At 45.3% G+C, this 27781-nt stretch overlaps 1 protein-coding gene across 2 annotated transcripts in view; it reads right to left on the bottom strand.

The window, feature by feature from the left end:
* Positions 1–27781, bottom strand: part of LOC117419668 (uncharacterized) — a 116685-nt gene that overhangs the window by 5771 nt on the left and 83133 nt on the right. Inside the window, exons 22-32 of one of the 2 annotated variants that reach the window (XM_058991248.1) lie at positions 25953–26149; positions 21617–22079; positions 9411–20252; positions 8607–8810; positions 6741–6924; positions 6083–6223; positions 5788–5869; positions 4972–5141; positions 4454–4518; positions 3181–3383; positions 1576–1655 (exon numbers count right to left, since the gene is read on the bottom strand). In XM_058991248.1, coding sequence (XP_058847231.1) covers positions 1576–1655; positions 3181–3383; positions 4454–4518; positions 4972–5141; positions 5788–5869; positions 6083–6223; positions 6741–6924; positions 8607–8810; positions 9411–20252; positions 21617–22079; positions 25953–26149 — 12631 coding nt within the window. Of the gene's footprint in view, positions 1–1575; positions 1656–3180; positions 3384–4453; positions 4519–4971; positions 5142–5787; positions 5870–6082; positions 6224–6740; positions 6925–8606; positions 8811–9410; positions 20253–21616; positions 22080–25952; positions 26153–27781 lie in introns of both variants that reach the window. The other variant, XM_058991247.1, reaches the window with a different exon arrangement.

Here is a 27781-nt window from a genome sequence, read left to right on the forward strand (position 1 = left end):
TCTCTTGGGTTCAGATCAGCACAGCAGTGTTAAACACTATTCTATTGTGTAGTATTCTCTTGGGTTCAGATCAGCACAGCAGTGTTAAACACTATTCTATTGTGTAGTATTCTCTTGGGTTCAGATCAGCACAGCAGTGTTAAACACTATTCTATTGTGTAGTATTCTCTTGGGTTCAGATCAGCACAGCAGTGTTAAACACTGTATTCTATTGTGTGGTATTCTCTTGGGTTAAGATCAGCACAGCAGTGTTAAACACTATTCTATTGTGTAGTATTCTCTTGGGTTCGGATCAGCACAGCAGTGTTAAACACTGTATTCTATTGTGTGGTATTCTCTTGGGTTCAGATCAGCACAGCAGTGTTAAACACTGTATTGTGTAGTATTCTCTTGGGTTCAGATCAGCACAGCAGTGTTAAACACTGTATTCTATTGTGTGGTATTCTCTTGGGTTCAGATCAGCACAGCAGTGTTAAACACTATTCTATTGTGTAGTATTCTCTTGGGTTCAGATCAGCACAGCAGTGTTAAACACTATTCTATTGTGTAGTATTCTCTTGGGTTCAGATCAGCACAGCAGTGTTAAACACTATTCTATTGTGTAGTATTCTCTTGGGTTCGGATCAGCACAGCAGTGTTAAACACTGTATTCTATTGTGTAGTATTCTCTTGGGTTCAGATCAGCACAGCAGTGTTAAACACTGTATTCTATTGTGTAGTATTCTCTTGGGTTCAGATCAGCACAGCACTGTTAAACACTCTATTCTATTGTGTAGTATTCTCTTGGGTTCAGATCAGCACAGCAGTGTTAAACACTATTCTATTGTGTAGTATTCTCTTGAGTTCAGATCAGCACAGCAGTGTTAAACACTGTATTGTGTAGTATTCTCTTGGGTTCAGATCAGCACAGCAGTGTTAAACACTGTATTCTATTGTGTGGTATTCTCTTGGGTTCAGATCAGCACAGCAGTGTTAAACACTATTCTATTGTGTAGTATTCTCTTGGGTTCAGATCAGCACAGCAGTGTTAAACACTGTATTCTATTGTGTAGTATTCTCTTGGGTTCAGATCAGCACAGCAGTGTTAAACACTATTCTATTGTGTAGTATTCTCTTGGGTTCAGATCAGCACAGCAGTGTTAAACACTGTATTCTATTGTGTAGTATTCTCTTGGGTTCAGATCAGCACAGCAGTGTTAAACACTGTATTCTATTGTGTAGTATTCTCTTGGGTTCAGATCAGCACAGCAGTGTTAAACACTGTATTCTACTGTGTAGTATTCTCTTGGGTTCAGATCAGCACAGCAGTGTTAAACACTGTATTCTATTGTGTAGTATTCTCTTGGGTTCAGATCAGTACAGCAGTGTTAAACACTATATTGTACACATGTGTACAAACATACTGCCATATATACCATGTCAGGTTACAAAACTACCTTCATTTAAATCTGAGGAAGTGTTAAAGAACAGGTTACATTGTGTCATCTAAGACACAGGGTGGCAGCCCTTCAATCCCAACACCGGTGCTGAAGGAGCAGGAATGGGAGCCCCGGCTGGAGGGGAGTTTGGACTCACCTGCTTGGACTCTGCACTGATGCAGCAGAAATCCCGAGGTTGCTTGAGGCAGCAGAGCGAGGAGTCCATCACCAGGTACACTGGCAGCAAGCACAGGAGAGTCAGCAGGTATCAACACACAGTCAGGTACAGCAGGTATCAACACACAATCAGGTACAGCAGGTATCAACACACAATCAGGTACAGCAGCATCAACACACAATCAGGTACAGCAGGTATCAACACACAATCAGGTACAGCAGCTATCAACACACAATCAGGTACAGCAGCATCAACACACAATCAGGTACAGCAGGTATCAACACACAGTCAGGTATAGCAACATCAACACACAATCAGATACAGCAGGTATCAACACACAATCAGGTACAGCAGGTATCAACACACAATCAGGTACAGCAGGTATCAACACACAGTCAGGTACAGCAGCATCAACACACAATCAGGTACAGCAGGTATCAACACACAATCAGATACAGCAGGTATCAACACACAATCAGGTATAGCAACATCAACACACAATCAGATACAGCAGGTATCAACACACAATCAGGTATAGCAACATCAACACACAATCAGATACAGCAGGTATCAACACACAATCAGGTACAGCAGGTATCAACACACAATCAGGTATAGCAACATCAACACACAATCAGATACAGCAGGTATCAACACACAATCAGGTACAGCAGGTATCAACACACAGTCAGGTACAGCAGGTATCAACACACAGTCAGGTACAGTACTGTTAACTGTCAGCTAATTAGCCTCTTTTGAGCAATTTATGCACTGATTGGGAAATTTAAGAGCAACAAATTTCAGCCCAAAAGAAGGCAATGGCAACTTTACATACACGTCTGTAAATTAAAACCTTAATTTTATTGGAATAACATTTTTTTATTATATGGCAGCATTGCACGCATGTTTCTAAGTGTTCAGTGGCTGCCTCCAGTCAAGCTGAGAGTGTATTTTCATGCACTCTACTCTGTCAGGCCTGTCATACAAAGAGTACCAGTGAAAGTACACTCTCAACTTGAATAGAGGCAACCACTGAACACTTAGAAACAAGCCTTAATCTAAATAAAAAATAGATGATAACCAGATGTTAGCATACTTCATCTGTTGTTAAAGAACATTTCAAATACTTTGTCATTGTGAGTGTGAGATCACACTCAGTGAAACTGTAAGTGTAGCTGCTACTAATAGGTTCCAATGGGGACGGGACTTCTAATATTGCTAAGGATACACTGATTTCAAAGCGATCAACGGCTTGCGTTTGGATTGGGCTGGATTGCAGCCAAGCAATCGCTGGAAGTGAAATACTGTACAAGTGAGTGCAATAATGGGGTTAGAGGATTCAGAGAAAGAGCGAGCGTGAGAAAGAGCGAGCGTGAGAAACAGTAGCGCGAAAATTGGAGAGCACTTATAAAACAGAACAGAGCTATGGGATATACAGACACAAAGGTGGGGTAGCGGGCGGGGTATGTATATATATTTTTATAATGTCTTTAAATTGTCCGGCTCAATCGGTTGCTATTGGGTGTAACTGATTTCATGGGGTGATAATGATGCAATCGAACCCATTGAAAGTGCTTGTCTCACCCAGCTGAACCCCGTTCTCCACGCTGGTTACCCGTGCTGCTTTAATGGCTCTGTCGTAGAGGTGTGTCTTGGAGTGGTCTCTGATCAGACACCACACGCTGTGCAGGGGCTGCTCGATCACTCCGGCACACAGAAAGCCGTGCTTCGTGGGGCTCGGGAATGCCTTGTAATACGCCAGCACCCCTCTCTCTGTGCTCTGGTACCTGGCACACAAACACGTCTTACTCACAATGTGGGGCACTCCATTCACAATCATTAACTAAATAGCAAGTGGATGAAAAAAATACTTTAATTCTGTATATAAAACACATAAATATTACCATTGGTTTATAACAGCAATAATACCCCATGACAATCTGCCAGAAAACAGCCCATTATCTCTGCTAATTCCCTCTGGTACTTTCTTCACACTTGGATAAGATGTGCTGTATGTAAAACTGTAAGATTTTTTTATGCACGGTTGTATGAACCCTTGACAGTTATCAAAGCTGAAGGCTAGTCCTGTAATGAAATGGCTCTGTGATAGAGGACCCAGCAAGCTGAAGGCTAGTCCTGTAATGAAATGGCTCTGTGATAGAGGACCCAGCAAGCTGAAGGCTAGTCCTGTAATGAAATGGCTCTGTGATAGAGGACCCAGCAAGCTGAAGGCTAGTCCTGTAATGAAATGGCTCTGTGATAGAGGACCCAGCAAGCTGAATGCTAGTCCTGTAATGAAATGGCTCTGTGATAGAGGACCCAGCAAGCTGAAGGCTAGTCCTGTAATGAAATGGCTCTGTGATAGAGGACCCAGCAAGCTGAAGGCTAGTCCTGTAATGAAATGGCTCCCTGATAGAGGACCCAGCAAGCTGAAGGCTAGTCCTGTAATGAAATGGCTCCGTGATAGAGGACCCAGCAAGCTGAAGGCTAGTCCTGTAATGAAATGGCTCTGTGATAGAGGACCCAGCAAGCTGAAGGCTAGTCCTGTAATGAAATGGCTCTGTGATAGAGGACCCAGCAAGCTGAAGGCTAGTCCTGTAATGAAATGGCTCTGTGATAGAGGACCCAGCAAGCTGAAGGCTAGTCCTGTAATGAAATGGCTCTGTGATAGGGGACCCAGCAAGCTGAAGGCTAGTCCTGTAATGAAATGGCTCCCTGATAGAGGACCCAGCAAGCTGAAGGCTAGTCCTGTAATGAAATGGCTCTCTGATGCAGGACCCAGCAGGCTGAAGGCTAGTCCTGTAATGAAATGGCTCCCTGATAAAGGACCCAGCAAGCTCAGATTCTCCAGACTCACCTCCAGCTGGCTGCTGCCTTGCCCTTCAGCAGGTTCCCCAGGTCCCCTTCAGAGGCAGCCTGGATCTGAAACACAGGGCTCAACTTCTCACTCTGTGATCTTTAAACTTTACTGCAGTATATCATCCATTCACTGTCTAGTGGAAAGAACCCACAATAAACAAATCTCCCAGTAGCCAGTTTCACATCACTCATCATATCAACATGTATACAGTAGCAGACAGAAGTACTGGCACCCTACACTTAACATACGATCATTCAAGAAAGCATGCGAGATACAAGCATTTACTGAACATTAGCCACTAATAACATGACATCAATACTACATTTCTGGTAGTTTAACAAACAACCTTAATAAAAAAAATTAAAATAAAAAAGCACTTTACAATTTCAAACATTTGTTAAAAAGTATTGGCACCTTTACATTAAAATTCAATTGAACCCCTGCTCCTGCTCTGATGTTTAGGCTTGTGTTGCCTCACGGTGGTATAAAGAGTACACAGAGTACAGTGCACCTACCTCAGCTGTAGCACTGGCTACTGTGTGAGCGGCTATCTCCTGATAGGATGCTGACGTGGAGGAGGCGGAGCTAATGGAAGGGCCCCTCCCCCTCGTGCCTGAGCTGTGAGCAGGTTGCTGGCGTCCAGCTGGAACGTCATGGTGATTGGCAGAGGCTTCAGAACAGACATCTGGTTAAGAAGTGCAATAGGATTAGCAGATTAATAGAAGAGGCACACCATATTGAGGAAGGAAATCGTATTAAACTCATCAGAGTAGGCTGACTGAGCATCTTAAACCTGTAAATACTCCCAATTAGCTCGTCATTTTAAGCAATTATGTCCTTTCTAACCTTTAACTTTCAGTGGACTTTATTATTCTCTACTAGACAGGATGTATTGCTGGGATGTTTAACGTCCTTTGGATGAGAAGTAAAACCGCGGGCCTATTGTAAGTGACCCTGCAGCAGCAGTTGTGATGCATCGTTCACCCCCTAGACTCCAAATCGCTTTGGATAAAAGTGTCTGCTAAATGACTCATTAATAATAACTTCTTATTGTTTAAAGATGGCACTGACATTAAAAGTAGGAAAAATAACCTTAACATGAACAGAACTGCACAATGGGCCTACATAGGATTTGACACACATCATAAGGATGTGGCAATGGCCAAGTTATTTATGAGACCATGCCCCATGGTAGGAGAAACAACTCCCATAGTAAATATGACATCATCAGTCGTCACTCACAGGTCACATTCCCATCTTCTAGCCCCTTGTCTAAGAAACTACAGTGACAGCTGCACACTAGCTCGTCCATGTGCGGTGAAGTTCCTCACCGTGTTCTGACAGACACTGCCGTTGCAGTGCAGGCCGGCCCCTTGCTCCAGCCCTGGACTCCTCTGTGACCTCCGAACCCAGCTGAGGATGCAGAGAGAGGAGAGTTAAGAAGGGCACAGGACACCTCTGTGGCTACATATTTCCAGAAAAACACAAGGAAACTTGATCCAAAGCTGCAGATCACTAGATTGCACTGGCTCTCACCATCATGAAATCACTTCCAAAATGTTTTATAAAAAAACTAAATGATGTAGAAAAAGGCTGTAATTGAGTTGCTGGGCGCTGTGCTCTTACCTGCAGAGTGGCTTTGCTGCCCCCTGGTGGTGCAGTGGTGTTGCTGCTGTTGTACCCGGAGCTGGGCCCTGAAGACAGGCTGAGGCTGGAGCCAGTGCACAGGGTGCTGGTGCTGACCCGAGTCCTCAGCCTCAGCTCTTCCTGCGGAGGGAGGGACATGGAGCGGGGATTAGAGACAAAGAACAATACAGACTCCTCTCTCATGAGCTGAAAAACTGACAAGAAACCTGTCTAAGCAGATAAACACAAAACTATAATATTGTATATAGCACAATTACATACACAAGTATACCTTCCATTTTACCTGAATAATTCAAACAAGCTTCTGTATAACATTCCCTTATAAAATGTTTAAAAATACAATTATTTTCTTATTGACGTTTTCTAAGCTCCCATCCCTGTGCTCAGTATTGAATATGTTTGAATTCAATGCCAACCCAGCATTACATTAAACATGCCTTCTGCCAACCCAGCGAGGTGCGAGGTCTGTTATAAAAAAAAAAGCAGAAAATGTTTAATAAAAAGATGTATGATGTTAAAACATGGTGTATACTATACTGTTATTGATATACACCTAATTGAGTGTTTTTATTAATGTGTATCTGTAATAAAACAAAATGCTGTCCATGGAGAGCCCAGTGCATGAACCCAGACTGACCTTGACGAGCTGTGAGAGAGCCTGCTGCTGCAGCCGCCTCTTCTCCTGCTCCGTCCTCTCCCTCAGCCGGTCCCTGGCCCGCGCGATCTCCGTCCTCGCCTCCTCACGTGCCCTCCCGTAGTCGCGGAGCAGCAGCTCGATCTCCGAGGGGGTCTGCGCCAGCCACTTCTTGGGCTCCTTAACCCTGCAGGCACAGATGCACCAATCATCACAGAGCATCTTTCTGACCGATTCATTACACTGGATGAACAGGTCAAGCTGCAATTATTTAAAGACAGATCCAGAACAAAGATGAGAAGGGTTATCTGTAACATTTTAGTACAGGGATTCACTGTAAGTAACTATATACAGCCATATACATGTTATTAATTATGCTATTAACAGTTAAAGATTACAGTAACACTGGATACATGCTATACCATGTTGCAAGACTGTTACCGCCTACAATATCATATGATTCATAGACATATTAGTGAGCAATAACACATGATAAAGCAGCAGAGAAGTGGGCTGCATCAGTACAACCCACGCCTTCAAGTGTGTTACTGCACTTATTAAATAACACATGATAAGGCAGCAGAGAAGTGGGCTGCATCAGTACAACCCACGCCTTCAAGTGTGTTACTGCACTTATTAAATAACACATGATAAAGCAGCAGAGAAGTGGGCTGCATCAGTACAATCCACGCCTTCAAGTGTGTTACTGCACTTATTAAATGGCTTTAATGCAAATCAGTCCCTGTACGCTGGCGGTAGAGGACTACTAATTGTCTAGAACTTATCACTGCTGAATGAATTGTTCATTTGCAATGTAGATATGCAAATGTGTTTAATTATTTATTTAATAATATACTGCAGCTTTAATGTATTGCTCTTCTGAAAAGGAAAACTAAAAGACTTTAATGAAACTGCCTACTTGTATCGTCTTATACAATACTCCCACTCTGCACCTTTACATTTTAAACGCCACCAGTCCTCCAGACTCTCAGAGTGGCAGTGGCCTGTTGCTTGCTGGGAGCCACTCATAGTAAACACAAATGCAACTGTATTTCGATAGACACTATAACGTTGTTTACCCGATTACTTCTTGAACGGGTAACTTTAAAATCTGAACCTATTTTATTTTATTTATTTATTTATTTTCCCCCCATACGCGATCCCTTCGTAGTTAAGGTCCAACACAACTACGCTCAACCGCGGTTTTAGAAACGGTCTCAAGCCTGAGGCTTCAAAGGCGGTGTCACTGCGGCCGACCACATAGAAACATCGTGTTCTTAAAGAAATCACATCCGAGGAGATTGACTGTCATTTAAAATCTGTACGATTCCTGACGTGTTAGACCAAGAATTATGAATAAAGCTGATGTGGCCTCTAGCTCTTAATCAGCAGCTGCAATGGGGGTGAATTTCACTTTAGAAAGCTGTGGACCCAGGGGTGCTTTGATCTTAATGCATGGAATGACATGAGGTCTCACCCACTGGTTGTACTGTTTTAACAATATGGGTTAGAAATGTCAGCAGCCAAGCAGAACGCAGGACATTTCCAAGCCATTTGATAACCCCAAAGAACAGATTTCTAAAGGGTTACCTATTTGCATATCTCTATGAAACCGTGTCTGATCAGAACTGTACCTGTGTCTGATCATGGTTTAACATGTCTGCACATGGCTCTAACTAAACAATCCTGTCCATACCTAACTGTGCATGAATTGTACTTGTCCTCTCTTGTCCACGGTTGTCTCTTGTATTACCTACTTGTACGGTAGAGGTCTGTTCTGATTGGATCTGCCAGTATCTGGACCCATCTGTGCTTGTTCATGTATATTTCCTGTGTATTTCTAATGCCAACGGTGTGTCCTCCCCCTACCTGGTGCTCTCCACCACGCCCTGGCGAAGCTGCTGCAGGTACTCCCTGCGCTTGCTGGGCAGGTCTGGGTCCCGCGAGGCAGGTTCTCCCTGGGTCCCTGCACACAGCACTGGGTGTTTGTTGGGGCTCAAGCTACGCGCTCTCCTGCAGCTCTGCAGCCGCACCTCCCTCTCCCGCCGCAGCCCCTCGATGCTCTTCATGTGCCTGGGGACAGACAGCAGCACAGGGTTTGTACAGTACATGATCTGCTTCCCCCATTGAGGGCCAGCAAGATAAATGATATAGTGAAAGCCCTGCAATGTTCTAATGAATTTGAGAAGTCATGTCCCTTATTAGTACTACACTTGTAACTTTGCTGAGAGAGTAGACCTCACACTCAGAATAGAAATGACAAAACATAAGCAAGTTCTATAAAAATAAATCATGCTTATTATATGTTTTTTTGTCTGCTATTTATTTAGATTTAATGTCTCTTACACTTTTGTATGACAGACCCAACAAAGAGTGACACAACAAATACACTCTCAATATGATTAGAGGAAGCCACCTAAACAGGAAACATCATTTACAGGAACAGATTGTAAAACTGGAGACTATTAAAAAAAGGTTCAATACTGGTAGAATGGCTGTTTGTTAAATCACACCCTCATAGCCTGGTTTTGGTTGGGGGCAGGGGGTCACAGTATATTACATCTTATTTCTAAGTGCAGTATTATCTTTCTGTCTTTAGGTTTCCTGTTTTTTCGTGATATACATCACAGCATAAGACCTTTGGAATCCGAGGCTTTAGATTAAGTTGCCTACCTGTCATACAGCTGCTGTTTAATTGTCACTCCATCTGTCTCCTTCTCCGCCCCCGAATGCAGCTTGAGAAGGGTGTCCGTCTCCCCTAGCCCATAGTTCAGCTTGGCCTCAGTGAGTTCCACGGTCAGCTGATGAGGGTTCATCTCCAAACGGACTCCAGACATAATCTCAGTACGCTCCCTCCTCAGTTTCTCGATCTCCCTCATCCTTTCTCCCTCACATGCCCTAAACTCCGAGTCATTCTCCATCGGCTCGCCTTGAGACAGCCTCTTCATCTTCTGTGTCTGAGATCCACTGGCTGTCCCAACTGCAGCATTGCTTAAATGAGAGGGCGGGCGGAAATGAACACCTGACCAGTTGCTGAATTTGTTGTGCAGGGGTAGATCTTCAGGCACCCTGCATTTGCCGTGGTTATGAGAAGACGTTTGTGGATCGTCAACTATCGGGTTTATATTGAGGAGGACTTGTGTGTTGCACTTGCTAGGAGCTACTGATGTGGCATCATCGTTGTCTTCCTGAAGTTGGACGGTCATCTCACTCACTTCAGAAGGTTCAAAAGGATAAGGATCAGGAGACTGATTGTGACAGCTTGCAGATCCGATCCAGCCCTCACAACCATCAGAATCAGTTAGGTAGTGTGCTGCATTAGTCTTGCATGGGGTCCTGATTGTTAAAGAGCCTTCATGGGTCTGTGTGGAAGTGTTTTCCAGAGTGCTTATTGCTAGGCGCTCATGTGAGCTCTGTATCTGAGCAGATGTAGCACAGCCTTGCAACCTGCTAAAGGTGGAAGAACAAGATCCAGGGAGGTGTTGAACTGAGGAAGATTTCCTGAGATTTATTTCTTCCGAGCTTGACTGCCAGTCCATTTTCACTGGTATCTGCCTCCCACTCGTATCCACAAAATATTTGGTCCCAGCTGAATTACGGACATCTTCCATGCTAGAAGGCGCTGGCTTCAGGGGATAACTTTTTCTCCCCCTCATGCGTGGTTCACTGACGACGCTAACTTTTCCAACATCAGCCACAACTCTGTCGGTTGTCCTGCTAGTTGTAATGAAACGACTGTCTCTTTGCAAGCCATCTTCTGATTCTATCAGCTCACGGTGACTGTCTCTTGGCTCCTGGATGCCATACCTAAATGAAGATTGATATTTTCTTTGTCCATCTAGGGAGTCTTCTAGGAGTTCTGGGTTCTCCCCATCTGTGAGGCACTGGGTGGACTTGCTTCTGGCAACAGGACTACTTATTCCAGCCTCCAGCGTCAAAATGGGGGATGAAGCACGATCCACCATTTGAACTTGTTTAGAATGAGCTTTGGCTTTGCTGGACAGACTGCAATCCCTATCAGTGTCTCCCTCCTGGGACACCTGGTTTTCCAGTCTAGAGAGCTGTGAGCTGCTGATGGAGCAGCCCCGGAACACGTTACTTGGGGAACTGCTTTGCCCAGGGAGGCTGGAAGGAGGCCCAACAGGAGAAAGTCCAAGGATGATGGGGGCGCTATTCTGATCAGACTCCAGAGATGGTGTTGAAGCTCGAACACAAACAGGGGAAGCAACTGCAGAATGGTGGGATTCAAGAGATGTCTGAAAAAAACTTGCATTGCCAATCCTGAGGTCAGGCATGCTTTGCATCTTAACAGTTGCCTTTCTCTCCCTCTCCAGTAAGGTTAATGTGATGTCCTTATTCTCCTGAGATATGTTTAGAATATCAGAACCAACCACTTTGACTATTACATTGACTTCTTGTGGTCTCTTTGTGTCCTCGACTGGCAGGTGTTGTTTGATCACCCTGACTGCCTGGTGCAAATAATCTGTCTGAATTCCAACATCCACAGATGTCTGAGTGCAGCTGTCCATCGTTCTCCTTCCGTTCGAAGGTATGTAGCTATGCAAGGAATCCGGTGTATTAGACTGGAACAGTCTGATGGGCTGCAGCTGGGGATCCCCAGTTCCCAGGCTGTTGAGGTTGCCCAGAAGATCTGAGGTGTTGTGAAGCAGCTGGGAGAGATGGATGGACATGTTCTGCAAGCTTGCCCATGATGTAGGTCGTTGAGCCACATTTTCCTCGTCTTCTTTTCTGGAAACAGGAACCTGTGTGCTGCTTCTTCTGTGCCGGTTTACCTTTCTTTGTCTCGCCTCAGCTGATGTCTGGGTGCCCTGGTCACAGGTCACAGTTAGGGTAACTTCAGATAACGACTTTACTGTTGACTTTGGTTCAGAAGGGTACAGTAGCATTATTTCATCCACTTGAACACTGCTGTTGCCAAGAGCTCCTGGGGGAATCCGGTAGGAAGACACCCTGCTCTGTAAATTCAGTGCATCTCTGGGTCTAGGGAGGCTATGCTGGTGGGAATTATACTCTGTATCAAACAAATCTTGTCCCCGGAAGTCCTCCACACTGCTTAAAGTGCTGGAAGTCGCTCGTGCATTGGCATAAGAGCTCAAGTGGGAATGTAAGGGCGAGTTCTGAACATTCAAGCCATTATCCACACTGGAGCATCTCATTACTCTCTGGTTGCTGCCATCTTGGAGAGGTGGCTGGCAGGAGATGTCACTAGCACTGCCAAACGCGTGATGCTTCCAGCCAACTCTGGTGGTCTCTTCCTGTCGCCATGGGTGGACATAGGGGTTGATGTCACTGGAACCAAAGTGCATCATCTCTTTCTCATCATGCATGCCTGAGGTTCCTTCTTGAGGGTGGCATCGCTCTTTCCTGGAAGACTGTCTAGAGTGTCTCCTGTGGTGACTGAGAAAAGGAACTTGAGCTCCTTCTCCAATACTGTCATGGGTCATGACCTTTGCACCACTGGGACGTGTTGTCAGAGGCCTGGAACTCGTGCACTCTGGGTCTTCGTTGCATGATGTCTTTGTATTCTTCTTGAAAAGTTTTCCTTGGTGGCTTGGTGATTTAAGATTGGTTTTGGCATCCTTTAGGGCACCAGGCTGTAGATAACGTGTATCATCATCTGGGGGAATTGGAGATTTGCTCAAATGAAATTCCCCATTAGACTGAGCATGCATCCCTCTGAAGCCTTGATGGAAGTTAGCAGTGGATTCAACACCATGTTCAGCATCAGAAGGCAACCCAGCCATTAATAGTAGGGCTGATAACCTGTGCTTCTGTGAATGGGCCCTGTGCTCTTCATTGCTGTTTTCTAACCTGGAGTGTTCACTGTGCTTGTTCCCTCTATACCTGGGTGAGGATGCTGAGGGTCTGTCTGGAGATCTCCCAAGATGCTCGCCACTTTGTTCCTGAGATGAGCTATGTGTTGTGGCTTGTGAAGTGGAGCTGGAAGAATTATAACTTTCTGAAGGAGGTGGTTGTGGTTTTCCTCTTCTAAGTTTTTGTTTTTTCTTCTGGTTCTTGTCCACAGTTGCTCTGTCTCCATTATCCCAAAAGGCTCCCCTGTCATCTGTACTGGAAGAGTCTTCCTTTGCGGGGTCACTAACAGTGCACTCAGGGATAGAGAGGGACTCGAGGTCTTCCAGTGAGCTGCTTCTGTGAACGGAAGATGGGACTGAGGTTGAGGCCACTCTATGGCTTCCAACCATCGCCTCGCAGACAGTAGGGTATTGGATGTGTGTGTACGGAACTGTAATGTTCCCATCAGCTTCCAATTCTCGATGTCTCTGCGTGGCTTGTTTCTCAGTTATCTTTTGTTGCACATGCATCTCCCCTAAAGCTTGTGGGGAAAGCATTGTAGAAAACACAGGGACCTGGTTACTATTGAACTCAATGCCAGCAGATCTTTGTATTACCTGAATATCAACACTGTCGGCCTCAACATCTTTAGCACTGTTCTCTTCAGCCATTGGAAGCTTTATGAACCCCACAGCGCTTGTGGAGCCGATTGAAACGTTTCCCCTCCTGTAATCCTGAGTCACAGCTATTTCTGTTAATACTGCAGCAGGAAGATCTGTTTGTCTCTGCTCCTTGGAGGAGGACAGATTCAGAACACCTTGCTCTTGGGATTCAACTCCAGGTGTTCCACAGCTGATTTGTTTTTTTCCAATTCCTTCGGATGAGTTCAGAGCAGCTGATATATCAACTGGTCCTTCTACATGCTTACTCCCAGCAGACTTGTCTGTTAATGTGGGATTGTGTTGCTCTTCTGAGCAAGTCCTTTGAACAATGTGTTTATCTAGGCCTTGCAAACATTCAAATAGGGAGAAACTTGGCTTTTCAGTGAAATACAGAGGAGTGCCTCTGAGGTGTGTGGTGGACTTTAACAGATTGTTTTCAGGTTGGGCAGCTTTACTCGCTGGTCTGTCATGAACTGCTATGTTGAGTGGTGTTGATTTTAAAAACGCAGCATTGGGCTGATCATTGTGGTTATTGTTGGGGGTTTGAGGAGTAATATATACTGTTGTATATTCCTGGCACTCTTTGGGGTTGACTATCAGAACTATATCTCCGCTTGCCAGTTCCTCTTTTCCCTCTTTTTGACCCTCACCTTTGCATACCCCTCCTTTTAGTGCAGTAGACTGGACACCTGAATGACTAGAAGCAGTGTTCTCATTGTCTCCCTCCTCAGCGATGTCTGCACCGACAACCAGGGATGTCTTAGACCCCTTTTTCAACCTTCCAGCAAGTGAAATGAGAGATTCTGGGGCTTTGTTCTGGTCGGTTTCACTGCCAGAAAGTGCTACATCTGTAGAATCTTTAAGCAGTGCTGCGGTCTCATGAAGCTGTTCTAATTGTTCATGTCTTTGCTGGTAGGCTTTGTCAGACCCAGCCTCCAATGGCCTGTGTGTTAATACCACATCAGAGACAGTGTGGATTGCAAATGCACCCTCGCGGTTTAAACTGCCAGGAGGGTCTTTCTCAGACGGAGTTCCAAATGCCAAACTTTGATCACTGGATTCAATTCCTCTGCCCATCTCTGTTTCGGATCTAACTGCATGCACACTGAAATGTGAAGTCTGTAAAACTGAACTTTGGATCTGATTCATTTTGTTGAAATAGGTTGATCTTTCAGGTACAGACTGGACTGGCTGACCATGCTGAACGGTCCAGTTAGACATCCTTATGTCAAAATAATCTTGGGCACCAGGGTCCATCTGTATTTTGTAGACCCCTGGGGTTGTAGTTTGGGAGTCTTGCTGTGAAGTAGCTTTCATTTTTACACTCTCCTTAATCCCCCTTTCTGGAGGGGAGTATTCCTCTTTGGATGGTCTGGAAATGTTTTCCAGGTAGTTCTCCTCTGGTTCCAGTGAAGGCTCTGTGACGTCTTCCTGATTTCTTCGGTCTCTGTGATTGAATGCTTCACTCCCTACTGTATGAGAAGAAGGATACAGACTGCCCTCCAATGAGGACCTTTTATTTCCATGCTGAGTTTTACTCCATGGTGGAAAACCCTTGGCACCAGCATCCTGTGTCGCCATACTTCTCTCCTCCATAGATAATGGTTTATTGTGTTCACTGTCTGGTGAAACATGTTCAGTGTCAGTTGAAGCAGCCTCAGTGTTTTTGCTACATAAATGGTCATACATTATCATTTTTGCTGTATTGCTTGCCCCTGCTCTCTCGTGGCTATCATTTGTCCCCTCCACTAAATCAGCATCATCTTCTGCTATTCTAGGAATGTGGGTGCTGTAATGGCATTGTTTTGTGCCTATCTTTCCTGAAGTCATATTACCCGAAATCTGAATGGCAGAACCCTCCACTTCTCCTGGGCCAACTGCTTCTATTTCTTCAGATTCTTCCTCATACACAGCAGAGTGGAAGTTGCCAGTATCTCCAATCTGTGCATACTTTAGTCTTTCCATACTAGTCTCCCTCATGTTGCACTGGCTTGTACCAGGGTAGATTTTATGAGCTTTAGTCTGGGCAACATATCCTTCCTTATTTTTCTCTGTCTCTCTCACTCTCTCGTGATTCTGGGAGCAGGGTGGAAAGTGGGACTGTTTTTTAGAATCAAGGCAAAAGTTTGCCATGTCAATTCTGACATAGTTGTCTTTCAGAACTGCTGGTTTGCAAGTATTCAGTTGCTCAGGATTCAACAGAAAGCACAGTCCTTCTGAAGATGCACTGAAGTTTGGGGGCGGGCGCTGTGGTGAACCGATGAGATTGTTAGATCCTGGCCTTGTAGGTTTTTCTGTAAGATGTTTACTAATTAAAAGCTCTTCAGTTGTATTACTCTTGGAATGAGTTTCTGGAAATTCTAAGCTGTCACCTCCAGTGTTTTCAAGCCAATTCGTTGATGACATCAGGCCAACATCATGGTTTTCCATATGGCCAGATCTCAAGGGAACATCATCTGCTGCAATAAGGGATGCACTGGAGTCCTCTTCTGCCCCATCCCTTTCAGTACTGGTTCTGCTTTCAGCATTCTTCTCTCTGGTATTTGCATTGTTTGTTTCTTTGGGTATGCTAAAGGTGTACCTTTCTTTGTCACCAGTTGTGGAGGAGACGACATCCAGGACCAAATGAGAAGCCTCTGCACTGTCATTGCAAGCTTGCCCGTTGAAACTACCTCCAGGAGTCCTGGATTTCATCATGGATTCGGAGACACACTTCCCGCATTGCCCTTCTCTGATACTGCTTTGTGTTCCTTCCACTTTTATTTTCAGTAGGCCATTTGTTCCTTCAGTGCAGACCTCAATGGGCCGGCCTTGTAAACCTTTTGGAATATCAGATCTAGTCACGTGGTGTGGCTTATCAGTTCTAGTGGCCAGTGTAGGTCTGCTGTCTCTCTGTGGGTTCATGTTACCTTTGTGCATGAACTGTAAGACCGCTTGATTTGTGTCGGTGGAATTCAATGTTCCTGCTTCAACATCAGCATGCTGTTTAGGATTCCTCTCATTTATTTCTGTTGCTTTTCTGTCCTCTTGGTTTGTATGCAGCAACCCAGTGTGGTCTAATTTAGATTCTCCTGAAGGTATGGGACTGTACCTAGCAGAATGATGATGCTTTCTGACTTTACTGTTGCCGAGGGCATCAGCTGCTTCATTCTCTGCTTGATTTGGAATGACTGCTGCTTTTCCCCCTTCTCTAATGGTGCTATGCCTTTCCGCTACATCAAAGACACCACTATCTCTATGGATACTTGCTTCATTTGCAACCTTTTGAACCTCACTTTCCCTGTCCTCATTATTACCACAGTCTGGCACATCATTCTCTCTCACTGCAGAGCTACACTGTGCACTTTCCCCCGTTGAGATTCTCTGAACCATAGACCAGCTATCTGCTTTCTTCCCTTCTTTCCCCTCTCTTCGAACTGCTTGCTGGTTTCTCTCCACTCCCCCTCTAGGTTTCACATTCTCTGTGTCCTCCAGTCTCACTTCCTCAGCAATGTTTATTCTCTCTCCTGCTTGCCCAAGCTCTGTCTCATCACCACTCTTCTCTTCCTCCCTGCTTTCCTTAATAGCTAAATCAGAAACGTGGCTTTTACATGTTGGTGCTGTTAAATGGACATTCTTTATCTTTACAGCGCATATGTCTTTTCTAAATTCAGATGGTTGGATTTGCTTTTTGATAGTATCTTTCAGTACACTGGGGTCAACTTGACTGGTTTCCCCAGAAAGCTTGCAGACCTCCACACTGACATTGTCACTTGACCCCTCATTGAAGCCTTCATCAGTCATGCCAGTTCCCAAACTGCCTTCCCCTATTTCCATTCCTCTTTCTTTCTCTTTCTGTAATGGCTCTGGGTCAGCATCCAAACGTGGATTGGTGCTGCGTACAGTGGTTCTCTGATCCGACACTTGGACTGAACTGCATTCAAGCTGTGTTCTGTCCATTAGAAGTTTGATATCATTTTGAAGCTCTGTGGCTACGCTGTCTTTCCTCTGCCCCACTCCCACTCCCACTCCTCCTGAAAGCCTAAACTCATGCTTGGAAAGCAATGAGGATTTGTTCATGCTGGATTTGCCTTGGTTTTCTTCCACCTCAGCACCTTCTAAAAGTGTCTGACAAACCAAATCCCCATCCTTAGTCTTAGGAGTAGCCACATCCTTGACTGTAGTGGCACTTTCTCCTTCAGTCTGTTGCTTCAGATCTCTGTTTTTCTCAATAGAAGAGTTCACTTGCACACTCTTTAAACCCTTTTCTTCCCAAGTTGTCCTCTCTGGAGTGTTTGTCATGTCTGAAACCTCAGCTCTAATGCTGGTACTGCTGAATTCTTCAGTGGGTTGGCCTGTGTTGGGCCTGGCTATTTGCTGTTCTTGCAGGAAATCTGTTTGCATTGTTGTACCACAGTTTGGTTCTAAATTTGGAAAGCCGTTGTTCTCGTTCTCAGCCGAGGGATTCAAAATCAGCTCCTCTGTATCTCCCCCAGCTAAACTAAATTCCTTTTCCTCGTTGGTGATTCCAAGGTCTGGGACCAGGGCTGGATCTGCAGGGAAAGTTTCAAAAACAGCAGCTTGTAAGCTGTGATTCCTGTTTTTGTTCAGTAAAGTTCCTGCAGAACTCTCCTTTTTTGGAATCAGCATGCTCCCCATAGTGGGGTGGTCTTCCGACAGTGCTTCTGAAGAGGTGTAACCACGATCTTTCCTAAATTGGACTGACAGAACCTGCAGATTGGGTCCGGCACTGGGACAGGTACTGCCTGAAATGCAGGTAGCCTCGGCCTTCACGCTGTGCTTTAAGTCTCCAATAGCACGGCTGCTCTTAGTCTCCTGTTCTGAGAAGAATGGAGACGTATCAACCCCATCTTTTTTCACACCTTTGTCTAATGAGTGTTGGGTGTTAACTGGCACCAACATTAACTCTGTTAGCTCTTGAATTTGTGCAGCAGTTGCAGAGGCACTGGATAAGTCACTGTCTCTGATTATACCCTCCTCCTGTTCATTAATGCAGACTTCTCCACTGGATACACTTTTGTTCAGCTCTGCATGAATGTGGGTCCCTTCCACTACAGAAAGGCTCTCTTCAGGATAACCCAGCGAGAAATGGTTGCTACTCTCCGAGTCTGTAACATTGCTACCAGAGATAGCTGGATGCTTGTCTGGTGTAGTCTGGAGATGCTCAACCAAGTCTGGCTCAAAAGTGAGTGGGAGGCTTTCACTCCTACTGGTTGGTGATGGGCTGTTTATGCCCTGCTTTCTTCCATCAAGATGGTTGAAAACTGTTGAACCAGGAGACCCAATCCCATGTGATATAGGATCCTGGCTTTCTACCTCTGCCTCACTTCTCAAGCTACATGATAATGTGACAGCCAAACAACTCTCAGTCCTCCCAGCATCTGAACCGAGTGTGCTGGATTTAGCAGCACTGATAGCTGCGATGGGCTGTCCATGGTAAGCCTTGTTTTCAACACATGTGCCATTTAAAATCCAGTAGTTCTTTTCACCTTGGCTCAACTGCTGGTTTAAGTTACTGATGCATGAGTTTGTTTTACTTTGTAAACTTTCTAGCCCTTTCCCTGTAGCTGACAGATCTGGGTTGTCTGCTAACTGTTTTGATCCGTCAACCTTACTGGGGGTTTTGAAGATAGTCTGTTTTTTATGAAGCCCTTGGCTTTTATTCAGCGAGTCTTTGAGCATCCGGGGACTCTCAGATGACTCACAAGAGGACCATGCTTCAGTGAGAGACAGGGAAACTGCTCTTTCTCTGGAGTGTGTCTGAACAGAGGAAAGAGGATCTCCCAAACAAGGACTGTCATCCATTACAGGAGGGCTCGCCAATGTCCCCATTTCCTTTCTCTTCTCTTCACCTCCCATGTGTGGTTTATGCAGCACTGTGCTGTGCACATCTTGTGTTCTAGGGCTCTGGAGCTTCCAGTAAATCTCAGCCAGAATCTCATCTGAAGCTCCAGAGCCCTGGGGTGAGTGGTCTTCCGTTTCTTCCTCCTCACCATTAGCCAGGCTATCTAAAGAGACGCTTCTTCCCCACTTGTCGAGCCAGTTTCCAGGTGAACTGGGGTTATTAAACAGCCTTAATCCCTGCAAGCTTTGTGCTGCCACCTTGGGTGAATGTATAAGCTTCTTTCCACTCCCAGTCCCTGCCAGGGAGTCCTGAGACATCTGGCTGTCATCGCTCGCGCCATCACTCAGCTCACGCTCAGCTGTCTCCTCCTGCATTAGCTGCTCAGTCAAGGCTTTGGTGTAGGCCGAGGACAGGGAATCCAGCGAGGACAGGTTGTCAGAGTCTGAGGATTCACAGTCCTCTCTATCTTCCTCCCAGCCGTCCAGCAGCCTACCAGCTGTCTGCTTGATCCCATCGCTCAGGACCTCTGCGCTGTGCCACCTTCTCTCATGGCTGCAACCAGCTGTGGACTTGCCAAGCTGGTCCAGATCCTCAAAGGACGAGGCCATTTTGATGGGACGCTCCTTCACCGCACTCCTTTCCAGGCTGCAGGACAATCTGGTGGCTGCCTTTTTTGAACTTTTAGTTGCTCTCCCTGCCTGACCTGAAGGGGGCTTTCTAAACATCCCAGCTAGGATGGTTTTAATTCCCGGGCTAACGGATTGAGAAATCAGCATTTTTATTCGTTTTAAACATCTATTGCTTTTTGCAGAGCCCTTTGGTTCACTTGATGATTTTCCCAGAGGTTTTGATCTTCTGCTCTTGGATGCAGTCCTGTCTTTGTTCTTGGAGTGATCTAAAGCACTAGAACTTGGCTGCTGGGATTTGTGTATTCTATGTGTAATTGCGGCGGTGGTGGTGCATATTCTGGGTTGGTCTTTGTTAGGCCATGTGTGAAAGTCAGGCACCTTCAGTTTCTCCACTGAGCCTGTTTTGTGTCTTGAATGACGACGATCTCCTATGGAAACTCTTGTCCTCTTTCTAACCCCTGCCGCCGGGAGGCATTCCTCTGATAGACATTTCCGAGGGATCTGGGTGCACCAGTGGCTGGAACAGGCAGATGCTTCAGGTGATTTTTTCTGCTTCAGGAAATGGCTGAGGTGAAAAGGAATGAGAAAAGAAAGGCGTCAACCAGGCAGGCACCTTGAAACAACCAAGAACATCTTCTAGGAAAAAGAGTCTTAAATAAATCTACCTTTTTTGTAGTAGATACACACTTTATAGTGTGAACTAAATTTTAGTTATTTAATTTAAACATGCAGTAACTGGACAATATATTTGAGCAACACTTTTTTCTGCACCCGATGACCTGACAAGTAAGCAGTGGATGCCTCGGCATGTCCATGACAAATGTGCATTGGAAAATTATATTCATTTAATCATTTCATAACATTCTTTCCTATATAGACAGAGAAGATCGCAATTATGGGCATTTATATGAACCAATGGAATTAATTTCCACAATGACATTCATTGCGGATTACATGTATTGACAACACTGCAAGTCTGCCTGCACCTCCGGCATTGTGAAGCTCCCCTCCACTCTATCTGTGAGATGACTGAGCCTCTAGATATCCCCCAATTCTGGCAGCGCTCCATCAGGCCTCACTATGTGGTGGCGCTGTGAGAGTATGTCCCATTACAACTACAGTATCTGTATGTCTCACAGTTGATCTGGAGTAGATCAGGAGTAATTTAGAAGTAGGCATTGAAACACACATTACTGATGATGCTGGGTGACTGTGACGCGGCACATCGCTTATATTGTAAAATCAGGAATAATCTTCATGGGGATCTGCTGTCCTTGTTCAGTTCTTACACCAATCCTATGAGCTGCATGGAATTGGATGCTCAGGGAAGGGGTCCCAAAACAGGGATGGCAATAGCAGTAGCATAGCAGTTTGATCCATTCCTGGATTTACTATGAGTTTAATAAAAGACACACCTGAGCTTGTTCTCTATACATTAAGCTTGCATTAAAACCTGAAATGGGTGAAACTGCTATGCAATAGGAGTCTTATTTCTATCCCTGTAATACCAGCTAAACAGAACAGGAAACTGAGTGTATAACACCAGCGGTATAGTATTGTGGCAAGATAAATAGGATTCAGTACTACAATCTAAAAAGTCTAAAAAAGTCAAGGGACTTGTGGAAAGCTGAGAAAATGCTTGTTAAGCTCTTGGTTACCCGCATAAGTATCGAAGTCTTCCTTAAAAGTAGAGCAAAGTGTAGTAAAGCAGATTAAAAGGAAAGTGAGATCATGGTAAAGCACAGGCAAGCAAGGTGAATGACATCCAAGCCTGGTAAAGCATGTATAAATAAAGCATGTTTAACCATAAAAAAGCATGGCTATTACATAGCGTAAACATGGGAAAAACAACAGCAAACTGCAGAATTACTGTGCAAATTACTGTGTTAAATTGTTCTAAAGGTATTGCACCCAGTGCTGAATGCTCACCTGTAGATAGGTATGTGCTGGGGGTAAAGCCGGGAGAGCAGGTCGGCTGAGAAGGAGTGTCTCCTGCTGGGGGTGGGGGAGCTGCCTCTGCGCCGGCCCCTTGCCCAAGCGGGGATCTGCTGCTCTCTGAGGCTGTCCCTGTCCCTGTCCCTGTCCTCCAGCTGCTGCAGTTCCCTCTTGGCCTCGAGGAGCTGCTGCTTCCTGCCGATCCTCTCCAGCTGGAAGCGCACTCTCTTGCGGCGGATCCTCCTCTCAGCTCTCCTCAGCGCGTGGCTCCGGAGCAGCTCCTGCTGAACCAGCCTCTTCCTGTCCTCCAGAGAGGGCCCGCAGCCAGCAGCCTCCATCAAGACCTGCACCCCCGACTCAGAGCTCGAGGCCGGGTCTGTCTGCACCGCCAGGTCCCTCCTCTCCTTCTGCGCCAGAGATGCCAGGCGCTGCTTCTCCTGCAGCAGCCACTGCTGGTCTGCAGTGAATAAAATAATAATAAGAAGACATATACTAAATATATGAAATATGATCACCATGGTTTAATATAGTAGTGTAATGAAAGGTGGCCATAATGAACATGTTCAGCAATAGTTCATTATTCAGGTGATATGCACATACTGACTTGTTCTGTGTCTGTACCAAATTACAGCACAATACCGCCGCTAGGTAAGTCAAACCAAGTGTGGATAAACCCCAAGCAACTTCATGCCAGCCCTGCATTTGCACTGTAGAAGTGTGACTAACTTACGCAGCTTATACATATAAGTGCTATATAGTAGCAGGATAATAAATAAGTATGTACGAAACTTTTGGAACAAGCTGGAATTACACATGAAAGAGATGGACAGTTAGAATAGTTACAACAGTTTTAGTGTTCATGAATGCCATGTTTTAGTTTTCATGAATGCTATGTTTTAGTTTTCATGAATGCTATGTTTTATGTTGTTTTTAACACTTTTCATGGTTTGTTTTGGGATTATTCTGCATGTACTGTACAGTGTAACTTTTTGTAACTACCACCTGCTGCAGGACACTACTGTAAATTAAATGGTTTTTGTCCAGCATAAATATATTTTAAACAAAAGAATGTCTGTTGAGTCTTGTGGTGAGAATTTCAAAGCTGTTGCTGTGAACATGCGAGTATGACCGTGATGTACCTGATGCACAGTAAGTTGTGCAATCATGCGAAGGGCAATGCAGTAATAATAATAATAGAACTACAGAACTTTGTTTTGATAGCACATTAGCAACACTCATACACAGGCACTGACTCCACGGGGCTCCGGGGCTCAAGCACCCATGGGGTACAATAAGCGGGTGCTCAGCACCCACCCCATGATGTGATCAGATTAATGATCTGTCATGTTAAATACATCGCCCTGAAATTAAAACTTTAAAAAAACAGCTGAAACAAAAATTTCCCGCGCAGTGCAAATAAAGTACATAGCAGTCCAGTCCAATCAACTGTAGTGTGGATGCTTCCCAGTCACAACTATTGTAGCTGTTAAAGTCAAACATTCACTGGGCAGTTTCAAACAGGAAGGCAGAATAAGACCAGTAGACTGGTGTTCCAGGAGACTAGCAGTATGTGATTATGACCGTGATCAAGGAGACTAGCAGTATGTGATTATGACCGTGATCGAGGAGACTAGCAGTATGTGATTATGACCGTGATCGAGGAGACTAGCAGTATGTGATTATGACCGTGATCGAGGAGACTAGCAGTATGTGATTATGACCGTGTTCAAGGAGACTAGCAGTATGTGATTATGACCGTGTTCCAGGAGACTAGCAGTATGTGATTATGACCGTGATCGAGGAGACTAGCAGTATGTGATTATGACCGTGTTCAAGGAGACTAGCAGTATGTGATTATGACCGTGTTCAAGGAGACTAGCAGTATGTGATTATGACCGTGTTCCAGGAGACTAGCAGTATGTGATTATGACCGTGTTCAAGGAGACTAGCAGTATGTGATTATGACCGTGTTCAAGGAGACTAGCAGTATGTGATTATGACCGTGTTCCAGGAGACTAGCAGTATGTGATTATGACCGTGTTCCAGGAGACTAGCAGTATGTGATTATGACCGTGTTCCAGGAGACTAGCAGTATGTGATTATGACCGTGATCGAGGAGACTAGCAGTATGTGATTATGACCGTGTTCAAGGAGACTAGCAGTATGTGATTATGACCGTGTTCAAGGAGACTAGCAGTATGTGATTATGACCGTGTTCCAGGAGACTAGCAGTATGTGATTATGACCGTGATCGAGGAGACTAGCAGTATGTGATTATGACCGTGTTCAAGGAGACTAGCAGTATGTGATTATGACCGTGTTCAAGGAGACTAGCAGTATGTGATTATGACCGTGTTCCAGGAGACTAGCAGTATGTGATTATGACCGTGTTCAAGGAGACTAGCAGTATGTGATTATGACCGTGTTCAAGGAGACTAGCAGTATGTGATTATGACCGTGTTCCAGGAGACTAGCAGTATGTGATTATGACCGTGAGACTAGCAGTATGTGATTAATGACTGGTCTTGACAAGTCTGCTGTTCGAGAAAATCTGACAAGAATGAACCAGTCGAGCAAGTAATGGAGTTTTATGCAAATTACTTCAATGTGTAGAGATTAAACTTCATCGACACATTTTTTTGATATAACTCAGCAGAAAAATATCCAGTGTTCATGATGTCATGGGATAGACGAGGCTGAATCATGCTGCTGTTCTGAATGTTCATCAAGACCCTACCAGAGATCTAGATGTACATAAGACTGCTGACAATTTCATCCAGAGGGCTACAGTGAGATGTAATGTCTTTAAATTGGGACATTAGTGATGACCGTGTGTGTATGTGAGTACATTAATTATTGTAGTAATTCATAGTTATTTAAATCAGAGGCTGTAACCCCCAACTCCACAAACCAGCCCCCACCCCCCAGCACATATTAAACACACCCACTGGCAGAAACAAACATCAGCACTTCTTCACTCACAGTGACTCATTTAGATCTAAATGAATTATAAACAAGACACAATCAATTATACCAGCAACACCCACTTATTCAATATAGCGGAAATGCAAAAAGGTAGGACTGTATTTCTGAAAACATATTCGTTAATAGATGAAATGGTAGTTATGTTAGTCCAGAGATGATAGATAGACAAAGAGAAGGAGATGTGATACCTTTTATAGGACTAACTAAAGAATAATTGATCACAAGCTTTCAAGACCTCAAAGTGCTTCTGATTTGAAGTGGAGCGTGTGAGAGGCAGCTTTACCACCTCTGATTTGAAGCGGAGGGTGTGAGAGGCAGCTTTACCACCTCTGATTTGAAGCGGAGGGTGTGAGAGGCAGCTTTACCATCTCTGATTTGAAGCGGAGGCTATGAGAGGCAGCTTTACCATCTCTGATTTGAAGCGGAGCATGTCAGAGGCAGCTTTACTACCTCTGATTTGAAGCGGAGCGTGTGAGAGGCAGCTTTACCACCTCTGATTTGAAGAGGAGGGTGTGAGAGGCAGCGTTACCACCTCTGATTTGAAGAGGAGCGTGTGAGAGGCAGCTATACCACCTCTGATTTGAAGAGGAGAGTGTGAGAGGCAGCGTTACCACCTCTGATTTGAAGAGGAGCATGTGAGAGGCAGCTATACCACCTCTGATTTGAAGCGGAGGGTGTGAGAAGCAGCTTTACCACCTCTGATTTGAAGCAGAGCGTGTGAGAGGCAGCTATACCACCTCTGATTTGAAGAGGAGGGTGTGAGAGGCAGCTTTACTACCTGATTTGAAGCGGAGCGTGTGAGAGGCAGCTTTACCACCTCTGATTTGAAGAGGAGGGTGTGAGAGGCAGCTTTACCACCTCTGATTTGAAGCGGAGGGTGTGAGAGGCAGCTTTACCACCTCTGATTTGAAGCGGAGGCTATGAGAGGCAGCTTTACCACCTCTGATTTGAAGAGGAGCATGTCAGAGGCAGCTTTACCACCTCTGATTTGAAGCGGAGAGTGTGAGAGGCAGCTTTACTACCTCTGATTTGAAGAGGAGGGTGTGAGAGGCAGCTATACCACCCCTATTTGAAGCGGAGCATGTCAGAGGCAGCTTTACCACCTCTGATTTGAAGAGGAGTGTGTGAGAGGCAACTTTACCACCTCTGATTTGAAGAGGAGAGTGTGAGAGGCAGCTTTACCACCTCTGATTTGAAGAGGAGAGTGTGAGAGGCAGCTTTACCACCTCTGATTTGAAGAGGAGAGTGTGAGAGGCAGCTTTACCACCTCTGATTTGAAGAGGAGAGTGTGAGAGGCAGCTTTACCACCTCTGATTTGAAGAGGAGAGTGTGAGAGGTATCTTACTGTCTCGAAGCTGCTGGTTGATGCGTGTCTGCTCCCTCTCCAGCTCCTGCTCTGCACGGAGCTGCGCTGCCAGGATCTGCTCCCTCAGGCCCTCCACGTAGCGCTGCTGCTCCAACAGGCGCCAGCTGGGGGGGGTCTCGGGGGGCTCAGCCCCAGCCTGAGCCTCTGCACGCTCCCAGCTCCCCTCACTCAGACCCCTGCTGCACCAGACACAGAGAAAACCACGTCAGACACTTCATTTGTTTTTGGCAATCCATTTGTGTGCATCCATTTATCAGCATCCGATCTCTTAACATAAGCCAGCAGCTCATATCCTAGCACTGAAAAGAACTGTATTTATTGTGCCTTCGATCATGTTGCTAGGTGTCATTCTGTACCCAGGCAGGGACTTGTAAACCCTCAGAGTTTAGTCAAACAGAAGCTGCCGTCCCAAAGGCCCCTGTATTGATTCCTTGCTTTTCCTAGTGAAAAAGATGAGCTAGTGCACAGACTGCTGTTATATTAGTACTATACCTCAGGAAGCATTCTAATGGAGAAGTAGGCTCTATTAAAAAGCTACCTGGGCCTGCATTACCTCAAGATGGAAAATGACATTTCTATGGAGATTGATATATGCATAAAACTCCAAGCATGGTAAAGCATTGGTAAGCATTGTAAAGAATAGCAAGGCATGCCAAAGTATATTAATAAACATGGCAAACCAAGGTAAACTATGGTAAATGCATAGTAAAACCACGGGAAAACTGCAAAAATACTGCGGTAAACTTTAATAAGGGATTGCCCTGGCATACTGGCAGAGTCGAGCACTGCATTGTACAACGTGGTCAAATCCTCTCACTCACACGGCTCTCCCTGCACTTCACTTCAAATCCTCTCACTCACACGGCTCTCCCAGCACTTCACTTCACTTCAAATCCTCTCACTCACACGGCTCTCCCTGCACTTCACTTCAAATCCTCTCACTCACACGGCTCTCCTTGCACTTCACTTCAAATCCTCTCACTCACACGGCTCTCCCTGCACTTCACTTCAAATCCTCTCACTCACACGGCTCTCCCTGCACTTCACTTCACTTCAAATCCTCTCACTCACACGGCTCTCCCTGCACTTCACTTCAAATCCTCTCACTCACACGGCTCTCCCTGCACTTCACTTCAAATCCTCTCACTCACACGGCTCTCCCTGCACTTCACTTCAAATCCTCTCACTCACACGGCTCTCCCTGCACTTCACTTCACTTCAAATCCTCTCACTCACACGGCTCTCCCTGCAATTCACTTCAAATCCTCTCACTCACACGGCTCTCCCTGCACTTCACTTCAAATCCTCTCACTCACACGGCTCTCCCTGCACTTCACTTCACTTCAAATCCTCTCACTCACACGGCTCTCCCTGCACTTCACTTCAAATCCTCTCACTCACACGGCTCTCCCAGCACTTCACTTCACTTCAAATCCTCTCACTCACACGGCTCTCCCTGCACTTCACTTCAAATCCTCTCACTCACACGGCTCTCCCTGCACTTCACTTCAAATCCTCTCACTCACACGGCTCTCCCAGAACTTCACTTTCTCTTAGACTCGAAAACCAGCTTATATTTTTCTGTACCTTGATCAAGGCAGAGCTGTTGGGTAACCTAGCAACAGCAGAGTAAGCGACAGAAGGCAATGTCAGTCTGGCCTCACAGGGACTCAACTCAAAGATATTTAGTGCTGGGGGTGCATGTCACTGTTAAAAAAGCTTAGCTGTGATGCTGAAAATCTAAGACCCCGTTCACACTGCTGGGCTGGCCCAGGGCCGCCGCATATTTAGGTCTGCAACCTCGTTCA

This window comes from Acipenser ruthenus, chromosome 18, assembly GCF_902713425.1.
Source record: "Acipenser ruthenus chromosome 18, fAciRut3.2 maternal haplotype, whole genome shotgun sequence".
NCBI lineage: Eukaryota > Metazoa > Chordata > Actinopteri > Acipenseriformes > Acipenseridae > Acipenser > Acipenser ruthenus.